This window comes from Salvelinus alpinus, chromosome 5 (assembly GCF_045679555.1).
Source record: "Salvelinus alpinus chromosome 5, SLU_Salpinus.1, whole genome shotgun sequence".
NCBI lineage: Eukaryota > Metazoa > Chordata > Actinopteri > Salmoniformes > Salmonidae > Salvelinus > Salvelinus alpinus.
Window position 1 is genome coordinate 39,411,073 of NC_092090.1, and position 23,591 is coordinate 39,434,663.

General features: G+C 42.6%; 1 protein-coding gene across 2 annotated transcripts in view; it reads left to right on the plus strand.

Moving 5' to 3' along the window:
* fes (FES proto-oncogene, tyrosine kinase) overlaps window positions 1-13,916 on the plus strand; it is a 36,865-nt gene extending 22,949 nt beyond the window's left edge. Inside the window, exons 10-19 of one of the 2 annotated variants that reach the window (XM_071401797.1) lie at window positions 1,260-1,337; window positions 4,872-5,081; window positions 5,230-5,352; window positions 8,148-8,201; window positions 8,324-8,442; window positions 8,531-8,625; window positions 8,718-8,841; window positions 9,581-9,738; window positions 10,186-10,308; window positions 11,005-13,916. In XM_071401797.1, coding sequence (XP_071257898.1) covers window positions 1,260-1,337; window positions 4,872-5,081; window positions 5,230-5,352; window positions 8,148-8,201; window positions 8,324-8,442; window positions 8,531-8,625; window positions 8,718-8,841; window positions 9,581-9,738; window positions 10,186-10,308; window positions 11,005-11,156 — 1,236 coding nt within the window. In that variant the 3' untranslated portion in view covers window positions 11,157-13,916. The remainder of the gene's footprint in view (window positions 1-1,259; window positions 1,338-4,871; window positions 5,082-5,229; window positions 5,353-8,147; window positions 8,202-8,323; window positions 8,443-8,530; window positions 8,626-8,717; window positions 8,842-9,580; window positions 9,739-10,185; window positions 10,309-11,004) is intronic. The other variant, XM_071401798.1, reaches the window with a different exon arrangement.
* The last annotated feature ends 9,675 nt before the right edge of the window (window positions 13,917-23,591 follow it).

A 23,591-nucleotide genomic window follows, 5' to 3' on the forward strand; every position in this document is an offset into this window, starting at 1 on the left:
GATTTGATTGAGTACAGTAATCTAAAGTAGAGTATAGGTCAGTACTGTCCTTTACTGTACAGTAGAGTTTAGTACAGTACAGTAGAGCACAGTATAATTTACTGTATAGTACTATACTGCACTGTACTGAACTCTACTCTGCTGTACTGTACTCTGTGCTAAACTGTGATGTACAAACTTGTGAAACATAGACGTCTATGATTGGTACAGATTTGGTGCGGTCCGGTTCAACCAGATTTCATCTTGTTTTGGGGCGGCGCTCATTAGAATAGCCAGTATGTAGAATAATACCCAAACATGCAAAGGAGGATATAAAATGTTTCTACCTTTTTGTGTACCTATTCAGGATACATCACCATGAAGAGAATGCCATTCAGGATTATGCATTTCTGTGTAGTACAGTTCAGGCACCCATGATGTCATTATGTTACCATCACTCTGTTACCGGGTGGTAATCCACTTCACTTACTGTGGTTCAATATCCAAAGTATAAAAAAATGTCAAACTCAAGGTATCATGTTATAGCTGACACCCCAATCTTTCTGCAAACTTCTTTGAATCTCAATTCGGAGTAGATATTTAAGAGTTTTTGGAAAACGTGGTCACATAAAAAAACTGAAGGAGATTTTACCGTCATTCTGTTAACAAACTTTACATCTATACTGTTATTCGAGTAAATGTGTTTTTGTAGAATTCTGTGGAAATGTTTAATAGTACTGCTTGTGCATAGAGTTGTATGACTTGTTTAACTTTGCAATCAATGGTTTTTGTTTGGCATACTTTTTAAAGTAAAAAATCTCAGCGTCATTCTGCTACCTTGGAATTGCCCTTATGTAACCTTACAGTTCAACTAGAAGGCATCTGAACTACAGACTGACTCAACCAGTCTGTTCTGTACTGAGGACAACCTATCCTCGTGTCTCGTTCAGACACAACCATCTCTATTGTAACAGAGGCATGGTTGAGGATCTTGGTGCTTTGCATACTTTGCTGTCTGTCATGGTGTTGACTGGAGTGCATTCCTTCACCCATTTTCATAGCGCTGATTTATCCAGATCCGCCCTAAAGCAAACAAGTATTTTCTTCTTTGACATTCTCTACTCATCATGTTTGTAATTTTTTGTGAAATTCTCTCATCTGTGGATTATGTTAAGTGTTTCTGAGTGCTGTTACATGTTGTTATTATTAACACAGATACTGGTGGTGATGAGCATTCCTAAAAGAGAGGTTGTTGATGGTTGTGCTCTGTGTTGTTTCAGGAGAGGGACGGCCTCAGAAACCTCAGTGTGGACGGCATCATAAGCCATTTTAGCGGCCTGTTCAAACCCAAATACACGGTCAGTGATGTAACACACAGTCAGTGTTCAGAAATAGTCAGCTATGGTCATACCACTGATGCAGCATAGACGATCTGTTATTTTCATACACGGTCAACTATAGTCATTCATTGTCAGTGAGGCATCATTGTGATCACCCCTGTCACAGATGGACCTGTTCTGTTTTCACCCACCTGCTGCCTTTGATTTATCTCTCTCTGTCTATTCAAACAACCCAAGTCAGACAGTCAAACAGTTCCCTTGTCAAATAGCATTTCGCCATTTTTTCTCTGTAAGCCTAACTGTTCAGAGTAGGACTCCAGTTGTGAAACGCTCCAGTTGTAGGATGCCTTATCTTGTCATCTGAACAGTAGTATATTTTTGAATTGGCGCCATGTTGTCTGTAGTAATAAAAAAATGACTAGGTATCCATTAGTGGTGCAACAGATCACAAAACTCATGGTTCGGATCGGATCACAGTTTTGAGTCACGGATCTGATCATTTTCCGGATCCGCCAAAAAAAAGGGGGGGACAAATATAACTTTGCTTTCCATGTATTACTTAAAGAACACTTAAAGCAAGGAACTTTTCAATCTTTAAATAAAATCTTTAAATAAAATATTCAGTACTCAATTGTTAAATTAAAAAGTGCAATATGAGACATGATACCTTCTTCCTTTGAACAATAGTGAATGAAAAAATAGCCTGTGTCCACATCAAAAAAAAGAAAGCAAAGCAGACCTGAGCTTAGAACTTCAAATTCTATTTCAAAAAGATGAGGGTGTCTACATTGTCTGGGGAGAGGATAGACCTCCTTTGCAGTCACTATGTCCCCTGCTGTGGAGAAGACCCTCTCGCTAGGATATGAAATGCCAGGCACAGCCAGGTAGCATCTTGCCGTCATAGCAATGTGAGGGTATTTACACTCATTGCTTTTCCAACATACAGTGGATCACCATCCACTGGAATGCCACTTGCTGCCTTGTAGGATGCCACCTCCTCTTGATGGTGTTGGCAAACATCTTGCCTGTGTCCTTGCTCACAAAGGTCTCCCCGAAAAGCTTCTTCGTGGCCAAATTATTTTGTGGAGGAGATGCCTCTGAGTCTGCTCCTGTCAGCTCTAGAACTATAATTGTGGCAATAACATTTAATAAAATCCATTATTATTCAAAATAAACACCGGATGATTCCAATTCTAAATCTAACATTTGACTGCAGTATATTTATTATTGAAGTAATTCACTCTTTTTTGTTGTTGTTACCTCTTCAGTGGCCACAATCTCAGTGGGGAGATCACTGTATGTCCTCCGGTGTAGGGCAGGGTCTAGGTGAGACAGGGACTTAAACCTTGGATCCAGTGCAGTAGATCTATGAAGGTAGTCCTGTACATTAGGGGGGTATCTGGGGTTCAGGTCCTCTCTAATGGCAGCATTGACATCTCTAGTGATGGTGCCGTCTTCCTCTCTTGGGGCCATGGATTGTAGAATCCTTGTTTTCAGAAGTAGGATCATGGACACAGACGGCCACTTTCAGGTCATCAGATAAGGTGACGATGTCTTTATATTTTTTCCAGGGTCTCGTCTGTCAGTGCAGAGTATACAGCTGCCTGCTGCTCAAGATAGCGCTCCAACATGTCATAAGTGGAGTTCCATCTTGAAGTGACATCGTGTATGAGCTTGTGGGTCGGTAGCTGTAGCATTTCTTGCTTGATCTTAAGCACATGAGCAGCTGGAAAAAGGAAACCACCTTCCTGATCGTCCCAAGGAGGCGGTCCATCTGGTTCACTGAGATTCCCCTTTGGGATGCTAAATTGATCACATGTGCAAAGCAAGCTATCTGTGGCCCCAGTCCAGCTTCTATCACTGCATTTACTTGGTTCTTGGCATTATCTGTGGTGATTGGGATATTGCTATTGGGCCTCTAGCTTCCACTCTGCTACTGCTCCTAGCAGTACCTGCGCCAGATTTGTGCCTGTGTGACTCTCGTAGAGGGGGCGTGTCTGTAGCACCAGACTTCGCATCTTCCACTCCTCTGTGGTGTAGTGAGCAGTCAGTCACGTAGCTTTCCGTCGCCCAGGAGGTCCACCCGTCTGTGGTGAAGGCAACAGAGGATGCCTTGGATAATTCGTCGACAATGTTGTTATTTTCCTGTTCATAAAGATCTGGCACGATCTTCATACTGAAGTGGGTGCGCGAGGGGATTTCGTAGCGTGGCTCAAGTAGTTTCACCATATTGTAACGACCCTGGGTTTATAAGCGCGGATATCGACTCTGCCACTCGAGCATGCTTTTGGGGCACAGTCGATAGGTCGAGGGTTAGCGACCTGCTCCATTACAATATTTTGAAAACCTTTGTTTTCCACAACGGAGTATGGCCTCAGGTCTAAAGCGATAAACATCCCAATAGATTTGGTGATGGCTTTAGCCCGGTCTGATTCTGCAGCAAAGGGCTGCTTAAATGTCGCAGTGAGAAGTTGTTGTCTCCCGTCACTGACACACCAGGGTGATGACGCTTTAAATGTGTGGCCATGCTCCATGTATTTGCATGACCATACGGCTTTCTTGTGGCACAATGCCTACACACCGTTATGGTGTTGTCCACCACCCTTCTTCCGTCATCATATTTGACAGGGAAGCCAAAATGCTCCCAAACATGAGACTTAAATGAAGCGGGAGGCTTTTCCAGTTCTTCAGCTCCTCCGCTAGCCATGGCTGTCACTGCTCTTTCTTCTTCTTTGATTTTTGTAACGCGATCATCCAAGATTGATTCGTTGGGATTCAACATGCCCGGTTCACGTGAACAGTACACGCAACTGCTTAAAAAAAAAAATCAAATCAACCTTCAGGCTTCAGAGTAAAATACATCTGTCTTGTCTTTATCTTTTCACTGCAACTCTGCATCGATATTTATTATTACTTTAAAAAGTAACAGCGGCAGTAAAACTGTATTTCACACTATGATGGTTAAACGTTGCAATTAATCCGCGGTTCACATGGGTGCCGAACCGTGGGGGTGATCCAGATCAACTACGGTCCGTTACACCACTAGTATCCATGTGGGTGGTCTTTAGAGATATATTGTATTGTTTTTGAGCAGTGTATTTTGTATCTCCTGATCAATGTAGTTTGTAGCTGTATCTTCCTTGTATCTTGTCTCCTTAGCAGTGTATTGTTACCCTGTCTATGTATTAATCTGTGATGTAGTGGTAACAAAGTTGGTGGGTAAACTGATCGCGTTTGTGGTGAAAAAAGTAACCCTTCCTATTCTTTCATTTTTTAATTTTTCTGCAAAAGGTGTGTAAACTGTTGGGCAAAAAAAAATGTAAACTGTGTTTACTTGTTTACACTCCACTACACCACTGGATGTACTTTATTGGTATTTGTTCCCCTGTGCTGAATCTCATCTAGAGATACACGTGTGAGTCATGCATCTCAAACCGCACTAATCTCCCATTGAAATCAATTTATGGTTTATGAGTCTCACAGTGGGCGCTCCATGCCCAGGTCCCTCCTTTCCTGGCCCCTCATTGACCTTGCTGTGTGAATCCCCTCCAGGTGCCCCCTGCCCTGTCCCCAGTCCCAGAGGTAGAGCGCCCCCTGGAGCAGCAGAACTGGTACCACGGAGTCATCCCCAGGCTGGAAGTCCAGGAGCTGCTGAGGTGTGATGGAGACTTCCTGGTCAGACAGAGTCAGGGCAAACAGGAGTATGTCCTCTCTGTCCACTGGGCTGGCTCTTGCAGGCACTTCCTTATCCAGAGCACAGACGTGAGTGTGTGAGTGTGTGAGTGTGTGTGTGTGTGTGTGTGTGTGTGTGTGTGTGTGTGTGTGTGTGTGTGTGTGTGTGTGTGTGTGTGTATTTACAATATGATCATGTCTGTACAGTTTGTATGGTTATAAAGTGTGTGTGTTTTAGAATATGTACCGCCTGGATGGAGAGGGATTCCACACCGTTCCCATGCTGATGAACCACCTGGTCTCGTCACACCAACATGTCACCAAGAGGTCTGACATTGTCCTGAAGAGACCTGTCCTAAAGGTAACGCTTCTCTCGCTCTCACTCACTCACACACTCACACTCTCTCTCTCTCTCTCACACTCACTCACTGATCAACTGTAATATATTGTAGATCCTGTTTTACCTTTGTTGAAAAGTCCCTTGTTTTGTTTTATCGTGTTTAATTCAAGGTTCCTCAATGCTTTATTTGTCTAAGTATTTCTTAAATATTAATGTTATTAGTTTAACTTACCTAAATAAGGATTCAATTACATTCCCACATGTTTAGTTGTCTTTCTCCAGTAGTTCTGTAATGACAATTTTACCTTTAATTTATCTGGGAGTTATACTGAGACCATGTCTCTTTTACAGATGAATTACATACAATTTTATCTCAGATGGTGTTCTAAATCTGTCCTTGGCAGGATTACAGTAAAAACCCTCCGCTGCCCTTCTCATTCTGTGCTGTGGGACATGTGGCTGTTGGTTAATGCTTCTAACAGGTCGAGAATAATGAGGCGGCCATCAATTAAGTCTGGGGCCTAGCAAAGTGTAGTTAATGGGCCCCGTGTCTCCGGTCCTGTGTGCTGGTGTTGGGTGGACCTGTGGGTTTAACTTTATGTATGTGGGAGGAGGGAGATGTGTGAGTCAGGGGGTGCTCTTGTATGTATGTATGTATGTATGTATGTATGTATGTATATACAGTGGGGCAAAAGTATTTAGTCAGCCACTAATTGTGCAAGTTCTCCCACTTAAAAAGATGAGAGAGGCCTGTAATTTTCATCATAGGTGCACTTCAACTATGACAGACAAAATGAGAAAAAGAAATCCAGAAAATCACATTGTAGGATTTTTAATGAATTTATTTGCAAATTATGGTGGAAAATAAGTATTTGGTCAATAACAAAAGTTTATCTCAATACTTTGTTATATACCCTTTGTTGGCAATGACAGAGGTCAAACGTTTTCTGTAAGTTTTCACACACTGTTGCTGGTATTTTGGTCCATTCCTCCATGCAGATCTCCTCTAGAGCATTGATGTTTTGGGGCTGTTGCTGGGCAACATGGACTTTCAGCTCCCTCCAAAGATTTTCTATGGGGTTGAGATCTGGAGACTGGCTAGGCCACTCCAGGACCTTGAAATGCTTCTTACGAAGCCACTCCTTCGTTGCCCGGGCAGTGTGTTTGGGATCATTGTCATGCTGAAAGACCCAGCCACGTTTCATCTTCAATGCCCTTACTGATGGAAGGAGGTTTTCACTCAAAATCTCACGATACATGGCCCCATTCATTCTTTCCTTTACACGGATCAGTCGTCCTGGTCCCTTTGCAGAAAAACAGCCCCAAAGCATGATGTTTCCACCCCCATGCTTCACAGTAGGTATGGTGTTCTTTGGATGCAACTCAGCATTCTTTGTCCTCCAAACACGACGAGTTGAGTTTTTACCAAAAAGTTCTATTTTGGTTTCATCTGACCATATGACATTCTCCCAATCTTCTTCTGGATCATCCAAATGCTCTCTAGCAAACTTCAGACGGGCCTGGACATGTACTGGCTTAAGCAGGGGGACACGTCTGCTACTGCAGGATTTGAGTGCCTGGCGGCGTAGTGTGTTACTGATGGTAGGCTTTGTTACTTTGGTCCCAGCTCTCTGCAGGTCATTCACTAGGTCCCCCCGTGTGGTTCTGGGATTTTTGCTCACCGTTCTTGTGATCATTTTGACCCCACGGGGTGAGATCTTGCGTGGAGCCCCAGATCGAGGGAGATTATCAGTGGTCTTGTATGTCTTCCATTTCCTAATAATTGCTCCCACAGTTGATTTCTTCAAACCAAGCTGCTTACCTATTGCAGATTCAGTCTTCCCAGCCTGGTGCAGGTCTACAATTTTGTTTCTGGTGTCCTTTGACAGCTCTTTGGTCTTGGCCATAGTGGAGTTTGGAGTGTGACTGTTTGAGGTTGTGGACAGGTGTCTTTTATACTGATAACAAGTTCAAACAGGTGCCATTAATACAGGTAACGAGTGGAGGACAGAGGAGCCCCTTAAAGAAGAAGTTACAGGTCTGTGAGAGCCAGAAATCTTGCTTGTTTGTAGGAGACCAAATACTTATTTTCCACCATAATTTGCAAATAAATTCATTAAGAATCCTACAATGTGATTTTCTGGATTTTTTTTTCTTAATTTTGTCTGTCATAGTTGAAGTGTACCTATGATGAAAATTACAGGCCTCTCTCATCTTTTTAAGTGGGAGAACTTGCACAATTGGTGGCTGACTAAATACTTTTTTGCCCCACTGTATGTAGGTCTATATTTTGTGTGTGTGTGGAATAGCGACCTTGTAGTGTGTGCAAAACACTGTGTGTGTGCCTGCATGCGCGCAAGCTTCTATTACACCTCTCCTGAGCATGTTGGGAGTGAATGGGCTCGGAACACACCTGCTCTGCTCACCACTCTGTGTAGCAGCTGTCTCAGCGTTAGGATCCATCAGATTTTAATGAGCTCCCAAGATCCACATACTCATACTTTCTCTCCACCCTCCTCCAGAGTGCTATACATACCACACTCACATGTTCTCTAGAGCTGCATGCATACTGTACTACCACTATGCTGTCCATCAAAAGGGCTCCAGTGTTTTGCACACACTACAAGGTCTCCATTCTACACACACACACACACACACACACATACTGTACACATACACTATTTTACACTCGTACAACGCAGTTTTAGAAGTTGGTCCGAAATGCTTCTACCAGGCTGCAAAGCCAGTCTACCCATTCAGAAGGAACAGCAGCACTGGTATCTCTGATTGGTTCCTCTCTGTCTCTCTCCCTCCAGGACAAGTGGGTTCTGGAACACGATGATGTCATCCTGGGGCAGAGCATTGGCCGGGTGAGCTCACCACCCGTGGAATGTCTGTTTGGAGTTATGAGAGGCTCTGATTGTCAGGTTGGCCTTCTGTTTTTGTTTCAGCCAAGATCCAGAATGAAGCTTGATGTGTGTCTGTTGTCCAGGGTAACTTTGGGGAGGTGTACAGTGGTCGTCTGCTTTCTGACAACACCCCTGTAGCTGTGAAAGCCTGCAGAGAGAACCTGGCCCCAGAACACAAGAACAGGTTCCTTATGGAGGCCAGGTCAGTCTGTTTCTCCCTCTCCCTCTCTCGTTCTCTTTCTCTGTCTCTCTCTCATTCACATTGACCTTGCTGACTCTCTGCTGTGCAGGATCCTGAAGCAGTATGACCATCCTAACATAGTGAAGCTGATTGGTGTCTGCACACAGAAACAACCAATCTATATCATTATGGAGCTGGTACAAGGTGAGCCAATCTGTCGAGGGCCTTTACACTAACCACAGCTATCATTACAATGGACTGATAAAGTGTGTGTGTGACTGTGTGTGTTCTGCCAGGGGGAGACTTCCTGTCCTTCCTGCGCAGTGAAGGTCACAACCTGAAGTCAAATATGCTGGTGAAAATGGCAGAGAATGTGGCATCTGGCATGGAGTATCTGGAGAGCAAGAAATGCATCCACCGGTGAGAGGCTAGGGAGATGGATCTAGTCTTCTCAGACATTGAGCTGAATGAAGGCTGCCATACAATGTGATTACATTGCCTTTGGTTGCACAATTTATTCTAGATGATGAAACAGATTGAGGTTTTTGGGACAGTGAAGTTAACACAGTGTGTAGGGGTTATTGGAGCCTGTAGCGTAGGAATGACCCTAGGAGTGTTAAGCTGCCGTGTCTCTGAGGAGGTTGCAGAGGACAGAGGGCTCAGAGCCCTGGCTCCTGGCTCATCAGAGGAGTGCTGGATAATTAACCAAGCAGGAACACATCCAGGCTGGATGCTCCAGCCCCTGTTACCCTCTAACACTCCTCCGAACACTGCATGTCAAATTGCCTCTGCTCACTACTACACCCTGCATCAGGGAGCCCACAGATGACAAGAGCTGCTGATTTTCTCTCACTTATTTATCGGCTGTCATTTGCTTCCTTCTCTGGCTCTGGCTCTCTCTGGTTCTCTCTCTGGCGCTCTCGTTCTCACTCACTTTTCTCGCTCACTTGCTCTCTCTCTTTCTCGCTCGCTCTTTCTCGCTCTCCCTCTCTGGCTCATCTTCTACCTGTTTTTTCGACTTTGATTATATTGCCTTCTAATTTCTTCCCTCAACCCCTCTGTCTTGCTCCTCTTTTCCTTACCCTCTCTCTCTCTCTCTCTCTCTCTCTCTCTCTCTCTCTCTCTCTCTCTCTCTCTCTCTTTCTCTCTCTCTCTGCAGGGACCTAGCAGCCCGTAACTGTCTGGTGGGAGAACAGAGCAGGGTGAAGATCAGTGACTTTGGGATGTCTCGCGAGCAGCAGGACGGGGTCTACTCTGCCGCGGGGGGCCTCAAACAGATCCCTGTCAAATGGACGGCCCCCGAAGCCCTCAACTACGGTACGTCCCATCTGGCTCTGCCCCACGGCCACAACACTCACAACCATCCCTCTCCCCCCTCCTCTCTTTATTCATCAATCTCTCTGCATATCCCAAGGCTAGAGAGAACCCACTAAACATGGCAACAACCTGTCAACCCAGCCATCATTCCTCACCCTGTGATCAGTGTACTGCTTTTGTATTTCTCTGAAATGTCATCTCTAACAGACACACGCTGAACTGTGCTCTCTGGGGTCGGAGTGCTGGTGAAACATAGAAGAGTTCTGTCAGAATAAAAGTCAGAACATACCTTTTGGGGCTTAGAGGAAGCTTAATTTCAAAACTCTATCACTACTTTTCTCAAGCTGTGATTGTGGAATAGTGTACAGTTGAATGGGTATGGCATCTCTACAGGATCACTGTCAAATGTAATAGCTGTCTCAATGCTGCTCCCTGCCTGTGTTTCAGGGAGGTACACCACGGAGAGTGACGTGTGGAGTTTTGGAGTTCTCCTATGGGAGATATTCTCCAGGGGAGTCACCCCCTACACCAGCATGTCCAACCAGCAGACACGGGACGAGGTGGAGAAAGGTACAGCGAGTCAATGAGATTTCTAACACATTAGTCAGCATTTGGAGTTGACTGTAGTTTGTGCTCTGTAGGAGTTTCAAGTTTTAATGTCACATGCACAAGTGCAGTGAAATGCCTTTCTTGCAAACTCAAAACCCGACAATGCAATAATCAATAATGCAATGCAATAATGTATTACTAGAAAAAAACAGGAGAAAAAAAAAATATGAAGAACACAATAAAGTAAGTAAGCATATTATATACAGGGTCAGTTCCAATACCATATTTACAATGTGCAGGGCTACTGGAGTGATGGAGGTAGATATGTATAGAGGTAAGGTGACAAGGCATCAGGATATAAAATTAACAGAGTAGCAGCAGCTTGTATGTGAGTGGGTGTACGTGTGTGTAGAGTCAGTATAAATGTATGTGCATATTATGTGTGAGTGAGCAGTGAGTGTGTAGGACTCTGAGTGTGCATAAACAGTGCAAAAATAAAAAGGTCAATAAGGATACAAGGTTAACTCAGACAGTCCGTGTAACTAGTTTAGGAGTGGTGATGCAACATTATAGAAGTGTATAGAACAGACATGACTCTGGGTACAATATGGAGTTAGGTCAGCTCTATACAGGAGTCCAAAACATTACACCCCTCTGGATTAACCCCAGGTGAAGCCAACCTGATGTCCAATCATGTTCTCCTGTCCCGTCTCCTAGGATACCGGATGCTAGCCCCAAACTCCTGTCCTCCAGATGTGTATGCCATTATGTGTCGCTGCTGGCAGTACGACACCAGGAACCGGCCGTCGTTCAGCAAACTCAGGACCGAACTCAGTGCTTTATACCACAAAGTGTCCTTACTCAAGTGACTTGTTTGATTCTCTTTTACCTTTTTATATGGAGCAAATGTTGCCTTTATTTAATATACATTGATTATAGAGAACCAGTTGCTATGTGATCTTGATTTTACCATATTTAAGTAGTGATAATGCGCCAGGCTGTGAGACCACAGGTAATGTAAATACACAGGACGTGTGTATTGAAAATATTGGTACCATATTCTACAAAGTAGAATATTCTATCTGTTGAATGTTGCTATTGTTTGCTGTATTACATTACTGTAAATGTACAAATTGAATGTTCCTATTATATCAGCTTTAAAGAGTTGATGGGATCTTTTTCTCTCTTGTCTTTTTTAATATACACTGAACAAAAATTTTAACGCAATATGTAAAGTGTTGGTCTCATTTTTCATGAGCTGAAATAAAAGATCCCAGAATTTGTCCATATGCAAAAAAAGCTTATTTCTCTCAAATGTTGTGCACAAATTTGTTTACATCCCTGTTAGTGAGCCTTTCTCCTTTGCCAAGATAATCCATCCACCTGACAGGTGTGGCATATCATGAAGCTGAATAAACAGCATGATCATTACACAGGTGCACCTTGTGCTGGGAACAATAAAAGGCCACTAAAATGTGCAGTTCTGTCACACAACACAAAGCCACAGATGTCTCAAGTTTTGAGGGAGTGTGCAATTGGCATGCTGACTGCATTAATGGACCAGAGCTGTTGCCATTTCTCTACAATAAGCTGTCTCCAATGTCGTTTTGGCAGTATGTCCAACCGGCCTCACAACTGCAGACCACGTGTAACAGCGCCAGCCCAGGACCTCCAAGTCTGTCTTCTTTACTTGCAGGATCGTATGAGACCAGCCACCCAGACAGCTGATGAAACTGGGTTTGCACTACTGAAGAATTGCTGCGCAAACTGCCAGAAACTATCACAGGGAAGCTCATCTGCATGCTCGTTATCCTCACCAGTGTCTTGACCTACTGCAGTTTGATGTTGTAACTCACTTCAGTGGGCAAATGCTCACCTTCGATAGCCACTGACACCCTGGAGAAGTGTGCTCTTCACAGATGAATCCCGGTTTCAACTGTACTGGGCAGATGGAAGACAAGCGATTTTCTGATGTAAATGTTCTGATGTCAATGTTATGGTGGTGGTGGTGGGTTTATGGTATGGGCAGGCATAAGCTATGGACAACGAACACAATTGCATTTTATCGATGGAAATTTGAATGCACAGAAATACCGTGACAAGACCCTGGGGCCCATTGTCATGCCATTCATCCGTCACCTCATGTTTCAGCATGATAATGCAAGGATCTGTACACAATTCTTGGAAGCTGATAATGTCCCAGTTCTTCCCTGGCCTGCATACCTACCAGACAAGTCACCCATTGATCATGTTTGGGATGCTCTGGAGCAAAGTGTACGACGGTGTGTTCCAGTTCCAGCCAATATCCAGCAACTTCTGACAGCCATTAAAGAGGAGTGAGACAACGTTACACAGGCCACAATCAACAGCCTGACCAATTCTATACGAAGGAGATGTGTCGCGCTGCATGAGGCAAGTGATGTTCACACCAGATGCTGACTGGTTTTCTGATCCACGCCCTCCTACCTTATTTTTAAGGTATCAATGACCAACAGATGGTTCTGTATTCCCAGTCATGTGAAATCCATAGATTAGGGCCTAATTAATTTAAATTGACTGATTTCCTTATATGAACTGTAACTCAGTAAAATCTTTGAAAATGTTGCATTTATATTTTTGTTCAGTGTATTTAAATTAATTCAAATCCTCTGATCATGATGATGCCTGTGTTTTCTACTACGTTTGAAAATGTAGCCACGAGAGAGCAGCGCTGTGTGTGTGAAAGAGTGATCCACTTCCAGTGAGGCTAGTGATGAGACAGCTCACATGTAGATAACTACTGTACAGTATGGTATGTGACACACCCTCTGCACGGGACCTTGTCTAAACATTGATACTGGCACTGTCACATTCTCAGATTCTGGAACTTTATTTCTAGTTCATTGTGCTGCTCATTTAATTCCAGATTCTTAGACTGGCCTTTATCTTAAGCAATATATATATATATATATGTATTTAACCTTTATTTAACTAGGCAAGTCAGTTAAGAACAAATCCTTATTTACAATGACGGCCTACCCCAGCCAAACCTGAACGATGCTGGACCAATTGTGCACCGCCCGATGGGACTCCCAATCACGGCCGGATGTGATACAGCCTGTATTCGAACCAGAGACTGTAGTGACGTCTACGGGCAGCAATATGTTTTTATTCAGATCTTTCATGTCAAAACCTTTCACAACAATACTAAATGACAAGAGGGGAAACAGTAGCCTGTTCCTAGATCTGTTTGTGCATTAGCCAACTTGACACACAATGATAGTCAGAAGGGTTGGCTAAAGAACATACAGATCTGAGACCAGACTAGCAAAACAGAGGTCTAAAAAGGAGCTAAAAGACAACGGTGACACTCGTGACTCATCTCTAAAGCTCTTGATTGCGAAAGGTCAGCAAACCGCATGACAATCAAGTTAAGTGACTAGTGAGCAACTTTCTCAGGATCAACCACTTATTGTACAGGAGTGACACCAGAGAGACTTCTGAGGACATGCTAACCCCTTCTGTGGAATCACACAAGCACTGCTACTATGCATTACTTAGCCAAATATGTCACATTATTCTACCTGTCTAAGCATGAGTTTGAATGTACTATATCAGTAAACAAATCTGTGGATATTGTGTCTAACATGCGCAGTTTGTATTGTATTCTTTATTTTACATGTGTATAAGATCAAAAGCATGAAGATAGCACAAAAAAATTGAGGTTTTTAATCTTGGTAAGCAGTGGTTAGCCCATCCACCGACCGATCCAGGGAAAATACAGATGAACCTACAGGAGAGTAGCCCAAGTGATTTGGATCCTGTCTGTTGTAGAAGAATGCAGATGTGTAATATGGCAGTGCTTAATAGCCATTCATCCTCTGCTGATCTAACAGGAGCAATACCTACACAGTCCTGGAGGAGTGGCAGCAATTCACTCATCCCCCATCTTCAGCAAACAGCATGACAGGCAGACAGCCAGGTGATAAAGATGTCACATTCTCTGTGATTGTGCAACAAGCCTGATGTGAAAAGCATCTCGCCAGTTAAGCATGTTCAGTCACTTTCTGCATCACCTGATTGTCTCATGATTTTTTATTTTTTTATTTCACCTTTATTTAACCAGTAAGGCTAGTTGAGAACAAGTTCTCATTTGCAACTGCGACCTGGCCAAGATAAAGCAAAGCAGTTCGACACATAAAACAACAACACAGAGTTACACATGGAATAAACAAACATACAATCAATAATACAGTATAAAAATCTATATACAGCATGTGCAAATGAGGTAGGATAAGAGAGGTAAAGGCAATAAATAGGCCATGGTGGCAAAGTAATTACAATATAGCAATTAAACACTGGAATGGTAGGGTGTGCAGAAGATGAATGTGCAAGTAGAGATACTGGGGTGCAAAGGAGCAAGATACATAAATACAGTACGGGGATGAGATAGATTGGATGGGCTATTTACAGATTAGCTATGTACAGGTGCAGTGATTTGTGAGCTGCTCTGACAGTTGGTGCTTAAAGCTAGTGAGGGAGGTAAGAGTCTCCAGCTTCAGAGATTTTTGCAGTTCGTTCCAGTCATTGACAGCAGAGAACTGGAAGGAGAGGCGGCCAAAGGAAGAATTGGCTTTGGGGGTGACCAGTGAGATATACCTGCTGGAGCGCGTGCTACGGGTGGGTGCTGCTATGGTGACCAGTGAGCTGAGATCAGGCGGGGCTTTACCTAGCAGAGACTTGTAGATGACCTGGAGCCAGTGGGTTTGGCGACGAGTATGAAGCGAGGGCCAGCCAACGAGAGCATACAGGTCGCAGTGGTGGGTAGCATATGGGGCTTTGGTGACAAAACGGATGGCACTGTGATAGACTACATCCAATTTGTTGAGTAGTGTTGGAAGCTATTTTGTAAATGACATCGCTGAAGTCGAGGATCGGTAGGATGGTCAGTTTTACGAGGGTATGTTTGAAGGATGAGTGAAGGATGCTTTGTTTCGAAATAGGAAGCCGATTCTAGATTTAATTTTGGATTGGAGATGTTTAATGTGAGTCTGGAAGGAGAGTTTACAGTCTAACCAGACACCTAGGTATTTGTAGTTGTCCATGATGAGTGTGTTCGGTCTCTATAGAAAACAACAAACAAAGCGAACCCATCTGATATTTATCTTATTGACTCCAGTGGATGAAAGTAAAGTATGGCAACAGCCTTTATCTCTTTTCAGTTATAGCACCCATTTTTCCTCAAACACATACTGTATGTGATCAATAGCAGTTAGTCACAGGCAGTCATTATTAACCACAAAGATGTATATGCATAAACACAAACTTTGAGTTAGTTTGAGTCAAAGATGTTGCAACTACCCATTTAATATGTACAAATTATGGCAGAATTCACTCTTTGTTCTAAGTGAGATGTAAGGAATGGGCTGGTTTGAAAAGTAGGACCAAATTCACTCTGTTCCAGGAGTTTGCCTCGATTTCTGTAACAGTGTGAATTTGGAACATTGCCTTTAAAAGCCGCAATGCATATAACTCGGGATTGGATTGAATACCGGTCTTAATTTGGCCCGAATTTTGTAGACATGAAATGGATTGCTGCAGTTGCAACATATTTGACTCAATGTGTTTATGCATGTTCATTTTTGTAGTTAAAATGTAACTACTAAACATATAACTTATAATAAAGTTGTATTGATAATTATTTATTATTGCAGTGTTCAAACACTCAGTGGTGTGTCTCTAGGTCTTTAGTAGTTGAATATTAACTACAAAATGAAAATGCATAAATGAAAAGTTAGTTTGAGTCAAAGATGTTGCAACTGCAGCTTCCCATTTATGTGTATAAAAGTAGGGCCAAATTCACTATTTGATATAAGCGAAATAAGGAATGGGACTGCTTTTGAATGTAGGACCAAATGCACTCTGTTCCAGGAATCAACACACACCAATTTCTCACATCTCACTTAAAACAAAGAGTGAACATGAAATAGAAAGCTGCAGTTGCAACATCTTTCATTGAAACTATCTTTGTGTTTAATTATATTCATTGTTATAGTTAAAGGGGAACTGCACCCGCTGATTCGGCCTTGTTTTTTGGCTTGCTCCTCAAGAAATGCTGGAGGCCTTGACAGAAGCCAAATGTGAGTTGGCTTGGGGGTGTAATTTGATGTGGGTTTTTCTTGGTGTAACATAGAGAAGACGGATCCTTGCCACACCCATCTGTCAAAACCTTGCCTGCAGCTGTTTCCCCCACTCAATCACAACAAACAAACCGCCTGCAGGTTGAGATCAATAACTACAGGCAGATAGATGTATGGTGAGATGCCGGATGAAGCGTTGAATAGGTCAGCAGCCTACAATGTAATATGAGACAAATGAAATTGCTGAATTTATGTAGATATTCTAAACTAAGTGTTTTGATAACTTTCAAATGTAACAACAAGTCCATGTACAATAAACAACCGTTTACATAATACCATAGAAGCAGTGTTCTGCTAATATAACAATGTGCACCTTTCATTGTCTTTCTCAGGGATTAAGTCTGGTGGTAATAGGGCTACCTTGGCAAACATGTCAGAGTGGTCATAACTTCCTGTGTTGTCCCGTATACAACAGGAATTTCCTGATCCTGGTGTAGTATACACACAAGTTCTCCCTCCCCATAATGACTCATACCATTCAATTAAATAATAAAAAAAGACAATACAAGTAAAAGTTGTCTAGTAAAATGTTAATGCTGAGTGCCAGGTCTCTGTCCATTCAGCGACGTCAGTATCAAGCCTTAGTCGGTCAGGACTCTATCACATCATCTTGCAAGTCTCCATGTGCTGGGTCCATAGATCCTCTTGATATCTGACAATTTATTTTGGTTCACCCATCTATGTAGTACCGGGTCGGACCCCCCTTTGACTCCAGAACAGTCAGAATTCTTCGGGGCATTCTACAAGGTGTCGGAAATATTCCAAAGGGATGTTGGTCCATACTAACGCGATGGCATCACACAGTTTCTGCAGATTGGACGGGGGTACGTTCATGCTGCCAACAACCCGTTCCATCTCATCCCAAAGATGGTCTATTGGATTAAGGTCTGGGGACTGCGCAGGACACTCAAGTAAACTGAACTCACTGTCATGTTCCAGGCGATGTTTTCCCACTCCTCAATTGTCCAGTGTTGGTGATTGCGTGCCCACCGGAGTCGCTTCTTCTTGTTTTTAGAAGAGAGGAGTGGAACCCTGTGTGGTCGTCTGCTGCAATAGCCCATCCGTAACAAGGATCGACAAGTTGTGTGTTCCAAGATGCCATTCTGCACACTACTGTCGTACTGTGCCGTTATTTGTCTGTTTGTGGCCCACCGGTTAGATTGCAAGATTCTTGCCATTCTCCTTTGACCTCTCTTGCCAATCTCCTTCGGCCGCCCACAGGACTGCCGCTGACTGGATGTTTTTGTTTGTCACACCATTCTCAGTAAACCCTAGACACTGTTGTGTGTGAAAAGCCCAGGAGGGAAGCCGTTTCTGAGATACTGGATCTGGCACTCCTGGCACTAACTATCATACCGTGCTCGAAGTCGCTTAGGCCACTCATTTTGCCCATTCTAACATTCAATCGAACAGTAACTGAATGCCTCGATGCCTGTCGGCCTGCTTTATAAGGCAAGCCACTGCCCAGTGACTCACTGTCTGTAGGAGCAATCCATTTTTGTGAACAAGGTAAACTGGCCACTGAGTGTACAGTATACTATGTTAAAGTTTGAATAGGTCAGACTAAACCTACCAATTATGGTCTCCCCATCGAAAACCATTGGAGAGAGGGCAAGAGGTGAGGCTGGAGGTAAGGTTTTTGTCAGCACCCCATTGATGGGCATGGCAGCATAGATCAGCTCCTGGCCCCTCATCAAAGATACTGGTCGGCCATACACAAACACACACACAAAGCACTGATTACATTATCAATGGTGGTTATGATTAGCATGGTGGAACCAACCTGACTGCTGTATTCACCTTTCTATTTCACTTCAGATATAATGGTATGTGAAGTGAAATACAATGGTAAACACAGTGATCAGGCTGGTTACACCAGGCTAAGTTATGAAGGGGAATTGGGAAAAACTCTAAACTGTTTTGACCTTTGACTATAAATGTTCCATTTATAAGAATGCTCACAGCAAGGGCATGTCTGCATGATGCTGAGGGTCCCCTTGCTGGTCTTCTCTATGTTGCATGTTCGGCTTCAAACTTGACCTCTCTGCAGCAGGCAATCCTCATAAACAATGTACTTCCTCATCTTATGAGGTGGTGTTGACTGGGAGAGCCTGTGACAGGGTTATTCAATAGATACCCAAGTGGTAAATTGCATTTTGTTATTAAGAAAGGACAAAGCTTTTTGATAAAGCACTTCACAACCCAAAAAACTACTCCTTGTATCTGCTTGGCTGAGTAATTAACCTAGTAATTTACCGGGTATTTTTTTTAATACACATTTTCATATAGCACACATTACCGTTGTTGATGAAGCCGTCTATGTCACCAAGGCAGTAACTCGGGTCAAGTTAATTCTAGGTCGTTACTAGTTACCACAGACACAGTTATAAAGTTATATACACTGCCTATTTCTACAATTACACTTCTTAGAATGTGATTTTAAACCTAACCCTAACCACACTGCTAACCTCATGCATAACCCTAACCTTAACTTAAGACCAAAAGGCAAACTTTTAGATTTTTATTTTTATTTTTTATAAGTTTTTTGATAGAGACAATTTTTACTTTGTGGCTGTAGTAACTTGTGGAAATCCTAATTATATGCTTTACAGATGTAGAATGACTGTAGCTCCAGATTGGACTATATTCAGGCCGGTAACGCCATTACGGTTTGTTGCTCCAGTCCTAGTTCACTGTATTAGTCAGACATTTGTTAGCTACCACCATAGCTGCATCCATTATTTCGTTTTGCCCTAGACAATACAGGACACACCTGTAAGAGCTACGAACTAACTTTCAAACCCGAATTGTAGGCCAACGTTAGCTAGCTAAATAACTAGCTAACATTAGCTAGCCTATAGCTAGCTAACCTGCCTCGCTAGCATTATCAAATGATAACTTTACATGACCAGCCGTATTCTAGACAATACACAATAAACTTGCATGAGCTACGAACTAACTAGGTTTTATTATCAAAAAACTAACTAAACAAAAGTCAATGTACTCCTTCACTTCACAAATGTACTCAGATCCCTACAGGCTCTGGGGGCCTGAGAGGTGGAAGCATCTTCAAACAGTATTCCCTGCAATGTTTTCAGCCTTGAAATAGTGGAAATCCAAATATCTTTTAGCCGCTTTCACAATGATTTACAGATATTTTGTTAGTTTGTCCTGTGCAATTAATGAACTCCGCAATAAACAAAATCAGCATTCTTCACGATTAATGTTTCAGGATCTCTCAACTGACTGACGTCCACAGACTGTTGGGCATCCACTGTCATAGCTTCATCATTTACATTTTCACTGCCTCTGCATAGGAGACCTTCTCGACAGCCCTGATCCTTCCTACTTTGACCTCCTTCACCCTAAAAGGGCACCCAGGGAACTCTGGAATGTGATTCGCATCACAATTTGAACACCTTGCATCCTCAGACTCTTCAACAATGATATTCCGTTTGCAAACACTTGACATGTGGCCCAACTTTTTTACATTTATGACATTGAAGCTTTTGTACATGAACTCGCACCGTATATCTCATATATCCCAGCTTTACATGGGTCAGGAGAAATTCTTCATCTTACTTCAATAATACAGAAACGCCTTCCTCCCTCTTTCCATTCACAGGGCGGGTTAAGCAACGTGAATCAACTACCAGTAAAATACTACTTGAGTAAAAGTCTAAAGGTATTTGGTTTTAAATATACTTAAGTATCAAAAGTAAAAGTAGAAATCATCTCAAATTCCTTATATTAAGCAAACCAGACGGCACCATTTTCTTGTTTTTTAAATTTACGGATAGCCAGGGCACACTCCAACACCAGACATAATTTACAAACAAAGCATTTGTGTTTAGTGAGTCCGCCAGATCAGAGGCAGTAGGAATGACCAGAAATGTTGTCTTGATAAGTGTGTGAATTGGACATTTCCTGTCCTGCTAAGCATTCAAAATGTAATGAGTACTTTTGGGTGTCAGGGAAAATATATGCAGTAAAAAGTACATTATTCTCTTTAGGAATGTAGTGAAGTAAAAGTAAAAGTTGTCAAAAAATATAAATAGTAAAGTAAAGTGCAGATACCCCAAAAAACTACTTAAGTAGTACTTTAAAGTATTTTTACTTAAGTACTTTACACCAGGGTTTCCCAAACTCGTTCCTGGGGCCCCCCCTGGGCACACATTGTGGGTTTTGCCCAAGCACTACAAAGCTGATTCAAATAGTCAACTCATCATCAAGCTTCAATTATTTCAATCAGCTGTGCAGTGCTAGGGCAAAAAATTCAAACGTGCACCCAGGGGGGGTCCCAGGACTGAGTTTGGGATACCCTGCTTTACACCACTGTATGTTCTTTGAGCAGATACAATTTCAAAGCTAGTGCAGTTTGTACAGTTGCAGTTACAGAGCTAGTACATCTCGTACAGATTACATTTCATTGCTAATAAAGATTTTCAAAGCTAGTACAGCAATTTCAAAAGCAGCTAGTACAGCAAAGTGTTGGGATTAGTCAATTTTTAAACATTAGCTGTAAAGGTACTTTAACATTTAATTGAGTCAGGGCCTGATTTATAGCTAGTTTTGGTTGGCTCCTCCGCTCAACGAGCCTGTCCACTTTACTTACTACCCTACTGGTTGAGCTTTGAACCACAATGACTTCAGGGCCTGAATGTCACAGGATGACCAGGGTAGGTGTCAACAAAATAACACAAAATTCTGCTGCATAAACATTCCAATTCATAAAAGCGTGCTTCTTCTATGTGCAAAAACTCCAATAATCTCCAAACTTCTCAGAAGCCTATCTCCCCATCACTCAGCGTTACCTGTTTTTTTTTGTCCACACATCACGATGCAGGAAACCTTATGACACTGGCAGGGGTTTTGCATCAGTCTGTGCCATCTTAAAAGTGAGTTATCACATGATTAGCCATTGTGAAGGGTTTCACGTCAGTGAGGTATGATGAAGTGTATCTCTGTTGTAGATCAGTGATCTCTGCTCTCTACTATGAGTGAGCGTGGGTCGGTGTCACCCAGAGAGAGCTGTCTGTCTCTCATTCCTCTACGCTATCACCTATCTCATGAATGCATACTGTATGTCTCTGTAACAGTCTGAGGAAAAAATGTACAGTTGCTACCTCCATAAGCATCAACCAAGGTACACGAACAAAGGAGCAAACTGGAAATGTATCACATAAATCACATTTGATTCGTTTTCACAGTAGAGATCGTACGAGGAGCCATCTGAGACAAAGGTAAACAATCACTGGGCTTGGGCCTTAATGGAACTTTTACTGTTGTTCCTGTTTTCTTTGGCTTGGTTTCTATTACTGTGGTATAGCAATGCTATTATGCAGAATGGGTGGATTATAAATCTTCTTGTGTTGTAAATCCCTGACTGAAAGGACAAACCCACTCAAAAACTTTTCATTAGTCTACTGTTGATACAGTCCCCAAATGTTTTGCATATTAGCATTCAAGTTTTCAAGATATTCGACAAAGTGTCATTTGCCACATCATCATGATGCAAAATGCATAGTTTATTTTCCTTTAAGCCAGCAAGGTGGAAAAATCTGCCGTTCTACCCTTGAGCAAGGTAGTTAACCTCCAACAACATCTGCTTCCCGGATGCCGATGATGTCGACGTCAATTAAGGCAGCCCCCCGCACCTCTCTGATTCAGAGGGGTTGGGTTAAATACGGAAGACACATTTCGGTTGAATGCATTCAGTTGTACAACTGACTAGGTTTCCCCTTTCCCTTCACATCTCCGATGTTGTGTCATTCATATTCACTGTCTCTCTCCTTCACAGCTATAGCCTGGTCCCAGATCGGTGCTATCATTCCAACTCCTTGTCAAAGACATGATAATTCAATAAGTAGTTGGCAAGAGAGCAAAAACAGACTGGCACCAAGGCAATCACAGCTAAGTTTAAGGAGAGAGGGCCCTGTTGCTTTACATTGTACATCTTCTCTTATCCTCAGAGCTCAAGTGATTTTACAACCCTCAGTGGTGTCAGAGATGGTTAATAGTGTTATTGTATTGCAGCACTGGCAGGCAAACCACATTCACTGTTTTGGGCAGAGAGGGGTAAGAAAGCAAAACTCAGAAATTGCCTGAAGTATCTGTGGGACGCTGTTCTGTGACTCACCTGCCAATTGATTGGCAGCTCTCCATGATATCTTAAGCTACATCACTAGTGGAATGTATCAGCGCTGTGACAATGACAGTTGAGGACACCACACCATGTGATAGAGAGCATTGTAGGAATGTAGCTTTGAAGATAACGATCTGAGTGCCTCCATATCCCTCGGTCACATTCTTTCACTGATTAGTTTTGTCTCTAATGGTTAGTTATTCGAAGGCTGTTCAGGCTCATCACAATGAGGTGAGACCCAGTCATACATTTCTTTTTGAATAAGGTTGTTGTATTATTCCGAACCATCAGAGAACTCCTTATTAGACAACCTATTAGATATGCAAGGCACTTTTGTCCTCGTTCAATATCTTCTTTTTTTACAGACAAATCAGGCCTACTCATACAACATATTTTGTTGAAGTTTTATCCCGTAGTTGAAGCCTCAGTGCCAGTTGAGTTACGCTATCACTTATTATCATGCCAATGTCATGGTTGGCTTGATAATGACAGCCATTAAGGGGCGGCAGTGGCTAGAGCGTTGGGCCAGTAATTCAAAGGTTGCTGGATCGAATCCCTAAGCTGACAAGGTAAAAATCTGTTGTTCTGTCCCTGAACAAGGCAGTTAACCCACTGTTCCCTGGTAGGCTATCATTGTAAATAATAATTTGTTCTTAACTGACTTGCCTAGTTAAGTATAGGTTACATTTATTAAAATTTTTTGGGCAAGAGCACGAACAGAGATGGGACCAGGCTACCATAGTTGAACACTGGAGATAACCTCAAGAGAGATAACCTTGAGACACCTCAAACCTAATCTAAAATGCAAAATAGCTATTACAGCACAATTGACAATCATTACAGCATTCTTATCATTGTATTTCATGTTGATTACATACAGTACAACATCAATTTAGGTTTTACCTAACAGTTTTTTATGCTTATGTCACTAAGGTCTTGTACAGTACCAATATCACGAGTTTGTCCATTAATTCCCTCTG